The sequence below is a fragment of the Elephantulus edwardii genome, unplaced genomic scaffold (genome assembly GCF_000299155.1).
Source record: "Elephantulus edwardii isolate Elephantulus edwardi_28Jun2011 unplaced genomic scaffold, EleEdw1.0 scaffold00084, whole genome shotgun sequence".
NCBI lineage: Eukaryota > Metazoa > Chordata > Mammalia > Macroscelidea > Macroscelididae > Elephantulus > Elephantulus edwardii.
In genome coordinates, this window is record NW_006399834.1 from 9,932,006 (window position 1) to 9,939,773 (window position 7,768).

At 37.9% G+C, this 7,768-nt stretch overlaps 1 protein-coding gene across 4 annotated transcripts in view; it reads left to right on the plus strand.

Annotated features, from left to right (window-relative positions):
- Positions 1 to 7,768, plus strand: part of SCFD1 (sec1 family domain containing 1) — a 126,035-nt gene that overhangs the window by 7,957 nt on the left and 110,310 nt on the right. For all 4 annotated transcript variants that reach the window (XM_006889970.1, XM_006889968.1, XM_006889969.1 and 1 more), the window contains one exon: positions 832 to 902. In XM_006889970.1, coding sequence (XP_006890032.1) covers positions 832 to 902 — 71 coding nt within the window. Of the gene's footprint in view, positions 1 to 831; positions 903 to 7,768 lie in introns of those variants that run through there.

A 7,768-nucleotide genomic window follows, 5' to 3' on the forward strand; every position in this document is an offset into this window, starting at 1 on the left:
CATCTGAGAGAGGGTTAAACCAGGCTACTACTTGGAGACAAAGATTCTGGGGCTTCGTCTGACATACTTTGGACATGTTGCAAGGAGAGACAGGTCTTTGGAGAGGGACATCTTGCTGGGTAGAGTAGAGGGACAGTGCAAGAGAGGAAGACCCTCTTTGAGGTGGATTGATTCAGTGACTGGGGTAATCTGGATGGGTGTGTCAGAGGCAATGCGATTGGCACAGGATAGAGCATGGTTTAGCGCGATTGTACATATAGGGTTGCTATGAGTCGCAAAGGACTGAAGGGCACATAACAACGTCTTAGGCAGTTTTAGTTATCTACTATATCTATGGAAAACTCTCTTCCCCCCTCCCCCATAGGAAACAAATTTAAACATTGTAACTTTTCAGTAAAATAGAGGGGGTAAATTGGTTAAAAGAATATTCCATGCCAACTACAAATGGGAACAGCTGAAGACTGTCATAAATAATTTTCATTTTTAGAAAAAATGTCTTAATTTCTTCTTTGCAGAAGTTAAAGACTGAAGGTATTTGGTTTTGTATCTTAATAAAATTAGTGTGGGATAGTCAGGAGAAATGTAAAGCACTTTTTAAACTTTTTCTGAGAACACATAGTTGTATGTTGGAATAGCTTCCAAAGTGATACTAGTTAGCTCTTAAGGGAAAAGTTTAATAAGATCTAACCGCTAGGACTACACATGTAGTTTTTGATTAGTGAGTATGACTAGAGTTGATTATTTTGTTACGAAGTAGTCAATAAAAAATATAAATGAAATTCTGAAAATAAGAGAGTAGTAATATTTGATAAAAATTGTTTTAATTTTCAGTGGCTTTGAAGCGTATGTTGAATTTCAATATGCCTCATGTTAAAAACAGCACTGGAGAACCTGTATGGAAGGTAAGATACATTTATTTTAAAGTGTATGTTTCCTTTACTTCAGTCCTCATTCATGGCAGTTGGCAGAAATTTCTTGTTAATATTGAACTAACACACTGTATACACAAGATAATTCAAGGTAGGTCAAGAATCTTAGTATAAAACAGAAAACTATCAAACTAAGGCAAACTTAGTAGCCCTGACCTATGGCTTAAATAGATTATTAAATATTGACTGATAATCGGATTTACTAAAAATGTCTTAAGTACCTCAAATGATATCCCTGTTCTATCCTGTGCTGTCCTCACACTGCCTGACACCTAAGAGCCCATTGCAGCAGTCCCTGTGTCAGTCCACCTGGTTAAGGGTCTTCCTCTCCTTTGCTGATCCTCCACCCTTCCCAGCAACAATATAAAAATATAAACAGCTAAAGAATGTTTGACACACAGATGGATTCTATCTTTGAAGGTTGACAGAGATGAAAACCAGCAACAACAACATAAACACATACATACGAAAGGGTATATCTCCCTAATATGTTCGTCTCTGTTGTTTGGCTGTATAAATTGAGGGGAATGGGTAAGGAGAATGAAAAAAATAATTGGGAAAGTAGTAACACCTTTTCGAGTACTGGAGAAATTGGGAAAGCGATTGACAAAACAATACTAAATTAGTATACCCTTAAGGCAAATTAGAGGGTCACTGTAAAAGGATAACCCTTAATGAGATGGATTGACATAGTGACCACAACAATGTGGCCAAGCACAGCTGTGAATCTTAATGTGGCACAGGAGTGGGTGAAATTTTCTTGTATGAGTATAGTGTTATGATTCCAGGTCAGAACCAGCTCACAGCGCCTAGTAACAGCAGCATGTTTTAGTTATGTTGTGTGAATATTTTTATGTAACATGGTATCTTTAGGTGAATTTATTTTTTTTTAAAAAAAAAAAACCAACCCTTTAATATTATTGGAGTGAAAGACTGTAATGCAAATTGGCTTCTAAAAATTTATGCCGTTTGGTTTGTGATATTTTTGATTGTAAGTGCCACAGTGTAACAAAATTCTTCCCATTTCTCCCTGTGCTAACAGTTTTTATTCCTACTTCTTTCCTATTCCTTCCACAATAAGAGTATTATCCTTGGGCAGATACTACCTTTTTGATCATGTATGGTTGACTTTCTAAGGAGTGCACTTCTCCTTGGTGGTGTTCATGTTGTAGGCCTGCTTTATTTTGGGTGAAAGTTGAATCACTGGCAGTGAGTTTGATTCTAGACTTGGAAGGGTTTATGAGTTCTGTAGTGCTATGTTGGGAGACTACTAGGTCAGATCAGTAAACTTACCTTTTTAAATTATTTTGAGTTTTACATTTTTCTCCCACTCTATCATCTTATGTGTCCCTTTCAGAGTGAGTCAGCAGAGGTAGTTGGGCACCATTTAATTCTTAGGATCAGAGAGGCTGAGGTTCAAGTGTGAGTCCTTTGGACCACTTGTTTACTAGCATTTTTATTTTCACTTTTCCTTGCTTTAGAGAGAAGCCAATAGTTTCGCATTAGTTGTCAGCTCATAAACTTTTCAACCCTCATTTACTACTTATTAAATAGATGTAGGATAGGATGTAGAACATTGTCTGTGTGGATACTATGCCTGTTGACTTTGGTGCTTCTCCAGACTATGGTCCTGAAACCTAAATGTTAACCTATTTAATGAGTATTTAGTTAAAAGATAGACAGTTAGATAATAATACTCATCTAGAAAGTGTAGCTGGTCTTGTGTCCTCTCACTGGTAGGTCTTTACCTGGTTTGATGTTTTATTCCTTAGCTTTACATGTCCAGACTAGATCTTACAATCTTTGGTAGGGTTAGTCACCATCTGGGGATCTGGCTCATTTTAACTGCCATGGATTGAATCCTTTCTCTCCCTTCACCCCTAAAAATAGATTTGAATTTTTGTCCTTGCTTGTATCAGCTTATGTTATGTTGTGTCAGTTTCTAATTATATTTAGAAATATTCTTTTCTTTTGTTATACTAATGGGCACATGCCATTGTCTTATGAATTCTAAACATAATTATCCTAACTTTTGAGTTGTAGAAAGATAGTATAAACAAATACACACAGACATAAATACTGGTGGTGAAAGTATTGTTGACAAGTCAGAAAGCCATTCTTTTGACAGTTAACAACAACTGAAGCTTAAATTATAAATGAAAAATAAACCACTTTAACTATCTTTAGAGTTAGAGGAGTTTTCAAAATACCTAAAATTCTCATAAAGATGAATAATTTGATTGTAAGCCTAAGTGAGTGTAATGAGTTTAAATTTAATCAGTCGTATTATCTCTTCATAGAAAGTGGCAGAATTACTGTAAAGTTTAAAATAAAAGAATAAAAAAATTCTCATTCATCATGGCTCCTGTCTCATGCCAAGAAATAGTATGTAGGTCTGCACCGTCCCCATGATTAGTTGTGGACTAGACTATGGTTGTGATTCATAGGATTCTCTCTGTTGGAATTTCAGGAGTAGATTGGTAGATGTTTCTTCTCTCTGCCTTGGCCAAGGAGCTCTTTTGAAACCTGTTCAGCATCATAGCAGCATGCAAGCCTACACTGACTGACAGGTTAATTGCTGAACTTGAGGAGCACTGGCTTGAAATTGAACCTGGGTTTCTGGCATGGGATAGTAGAATTCTGCCTCTGAATTCTAGCCTACTTTATCCCACTGTTATTGCAAAGATTTTTGACTCTAATGACCCTCTGTTGAGTGACTGGTGGAATTGAATTATGAATGTTTCAGTTAGCAATATAAATTATTATACCATCTAGACTCTTTGACCCCATCTGAGCACCCTGATTTTTCTCTTCCTGTGTGTGTTAATTGTGGTTTGAATGAAAGTTTACAGAGCAAATTAGTTTTTCATTTAGTGGTTTATACACATTTTAGTTTTGTGACATTGATTGCAGTGCCTTCAGTTCAACAGTGCTTTTCTTGCTTCTTCTTGGGTTCCATGTTTCATTTGTCCTTTCTAGCCCGTTCTTTCTTTTGAGCTTTGTATTAGGGCCAGTGCTGCCCTTGTAGCTTCATGTGGTTGATTGCATTATTTCCTGGCATCATTACTCATTTTCTAGACTTTTCTGTTGTTTAGAAAATTAATCCATATAAATAGATTAAATTCCAGTCTCTATCAGATCAGTGAGTCTGGTGTTTATAAGATTTTTAATTTTGCCCTACATTTCCCCCACCCTGTCTCTTCAAGACATTTTGTTGTGATCCTGTTAAAGAGTGGTTTTCTAGATAGGCATCGTCTACTTCTTGTGGTCTTAGTGTAGAATAGGCTACACTTTGCATGTCCTGTTAGTCTTTTGAATTGTTTGAGTCTTTTGTTGTCTTAGTTCTTTGCTCTGGGTAGGAAGAGACCAGTAGTTGCATCTTAAATGACTGGTTGCAAACTTTTTAAGACCCCAGGTCTTGCTTACTGTGGTAGAATACAGAACACTGTCTTTGTGAAATATGTTACGCTGATTGCCCTGGATGTCTCCCAAGGCTGTCATCCTGGAGGTTCACATGCACTGTGACTCATTCCCTCAGGGGTTTGGTAATGGCTAAGAAAATTTCACAACTTTGCTCCCTGTATATTCTAGATGAGACCAAAGGTAGGCAGTTTGAATCCATCAGCTACTATGTAGGAAAAAAGATGGGCAATCTCCTCCTGTGTGATTTTCTCTGATATTACTCTGGTAGTTCTACATCTCTCCAGAGTACTGAAGAGCAACGATGCCAGTCTGGAGACTAAGGTGTGCCTGATCCAAGCCTTTGCTTGGTATGCATCAGAGAGCTGGACAAGACTAGGGATGATAGAAAGACAATCGATGCCTTTGAGCTGTGGTGCTGGAGAAGAGTGTTGAACATACCATGGACTGCCTGGATAACAAATAGGTTCATCCTAGAGAGGGTGAAGCCAGGCTGCTCCTTAGAGGCAAGGGTTCTGATGCTTCATCTGACATATTTTTGGCATGTTGCAAGGAGGGATTGGTCCTCGTCATGCTTGTAAGGGTGGAGGAATGGAGAAAGAAAGGAAGATCATCGATGAGATAGACTGATAACAGTGACTAGGATAATGAGGGTAGGTGTGTCAGAGACAGAAAAACTGGCAGGATAAAGCAGGTTTCAAGGGCTCTTGTATATAGGGTCACTATGAGTCAAGCAATTCGATGGCACATAACAACAACATCATCATCATCTCAGGGAAATAAGGTACTTCTTTTAAAAGTTAAGTTCTTAAGAGTACTTAATGTAAGATGCTGTTGAGTCTACTGTAACTCATAGTAACTGTGAACAATGGATCTAAACTCTCTCTTGTCTTATTCTGCCTTTGTCATCTCTCATATACTTGAGCCCATTCCTGGATTAACTCTGTCAGTTTCACTTGTTGAGGATTTTCTTCTCTTACACTGACCCTTCACTTTTCCAAGCATGATGTCCTTTTTCAAGGACTGGTCCTTTCTAATGACATACCTGCTCATTTTCTTCTTTTGTGATGGGTTTATTTGAGTTTTCTACATCTTATTGTGGGTGGGGTGTAGGTTTCTAGGATTTGTCCCTTTCCTCTAGGTTTTCAAATTTTTCAGAGTAGTGTTATATAAATCAAGTTGGAACAGACCCATAACAGACCCTCTAGTGAGTTTCCAGAGCCAGTAAAATGCGCAAGTAGAGATTGCCTATCTTTCTCCTGCAGATTCAGATTTTGTACTCTTGCATTGGCAACACAATCCTTACTACTAAGCTTTTTATAATATTCCCTTATTATTGATATAATTTCAGCTGATTCAGTTGTGATGTTACCTTTTATCTTATTTGAGTTATTTGTATCTTCTCTTTCTTTTGTTCAGTTTGCAAATGGTTTGTTTTGTTGATGTTTTCAAAGAACCAGCTCCTAATCTTATTGATGGTTTCTGTTGTTTTGTTCTCTATTCTATTGATTTCAGTCCTTGTCCTTATTATATCATTTCTTCTTGAGGCTGTGGAATTAGCTTATTGTCCTTTTTTCTATTTGATAAAGATGTTAAGTCATTAATTTTGGTCTTTTTTATGTATATGCTTTTTGCTGTGGACCGCCCCCTAAAGACTACCTTAGCTGTATCCCAGAGGTTTTGATATGTTGTATTTTCATTTTCTTCTGTTTGAGGAACTTTTAAATTTAACTTTTTATTTCTTCTACAACCCAGTAGTGCACAAGCAGGGTGTGATTTAGCTTCCACATGGTATTCCAAAGGCATAGGGTTCAAATTCACCAGCTGCTTCACTGAAGAAGGATAAGCAGTCTCCTGTGCAATTTATTGCCTCTGGAAAACCTCTCGAAGGTCACTTATGGATCAATTCCAACTCGACAACACATGCCACTGCCTCCACCACCACTACCAATCCTTATTTTTTATATGTCTTGATGTTTTTCTTTTGAGGTTTAGTCTTTTTACAGTTTGCTGAGCTCTTTGAATGTAGATTTTCTTGTTTTTCCTGATACCTGTGAAATTAATTTTTTAGGGGGTCTTCCATAATTTTCTCTGAGCTTTCCCTCTCCTCCTCTTCTTCTGGAATTCCAGTCACACATATGTTGTTGTGTTTGATATTATCCTACATAATTCTAATATTTTCTTCATTTTCCTTCCATCATCTTTGTTTTTTTCTTCTAGTGAGTTCCCATTTTACGAATATGCTTTATATGTGGTTGTCTATAGCTCACTGACTATTCCATCTCTTCTACTCTGCCTTTTATATCTCTCCATCATATTGGGAAATTCTACGATTTTACTCTTGATATTTTGGGTTGCATATTTATGCATTTCTGTTATTTCTGTGTTAGATGTATCATCTGTGTCTTGTGATGATTTTTTAAAATTCCTTATTTATGGTTTCATTAAGCTCTTTATTTTTGCTTTCAATTCTTCCATCATTTGTAACTTCTTCAGTAATTGTTCATAGAACTCCACTTCAATATTTCTTTTGTCTACTTGTGTCTGGTGTATTTGTTGGGTCTGCAATATGATACTTTTTGGAAGAAGGCTTGTTTTGCTTTTTCATAATACTTGAAGTGGCCTGTTGCTTTCTTGACTTTATATGAAGTTTTAGTATATGTGAGGCAATTTCTGTTATATCTGCCTAGTTTGTTGGCAGTTCTTTATGATGTATTGATAAGTTGCAGACTTATATTAAGTGTTGCCTCTGATTGAATTTCCCATTGACAGTCTTCCCTGCTGTTTCTCTCTGAGCAGATCCTGTTTTCTGTGGCAAGCTTCTTAAATGGTTGTGCTTTGAGGGGCAGAGGCTGAGGTCTTTCCGTTTTCTCAACTGTGATGGGCCCATGTCTGTATCTGTCCTGTAGTTTGATGGAGGAGGAGGTTCCCCATGGGAAAGCAAAGTAACAGTAGTGCTGCCTAGGATGTACTGCCCAGGATAAAGGTCCAAGAAAGTGACAAGGTCTCAACAGTGTAGCCCTCAAGTCTCAGTGCTGGCTAATGGCCATGTACCTCTCTCTTCTTCCAGCACTGATTGAGAGGGAGCTATTCCCACCTGAACATACAAAGGCTTACGGAATCACCAACTTCTCAGCAGTGCAGTTCTTGATTCTGGCTACCTGCATGTCCGAGGATGGTTGAGTGGCTGCTCTTGCTGTCTAAGCAGACGAAGATTCAGGGAGGTGCCAGCTTCTCAGCAACACAGCTCCCAATTCTTGCATGAAGTCCCTTCTGCTCCCAAGTGGCTAGTGGCAAAACTTACTCGCTGTGCATTCTCCAGAGAATAAGGCAACTCATTCTACCAAAGAAGTCTTTTTCTTGTCCTGTTGCAGCTAGTGGGAAAGATCCCTGGCTGTGGTGCCTCCATCTCCAGTGAA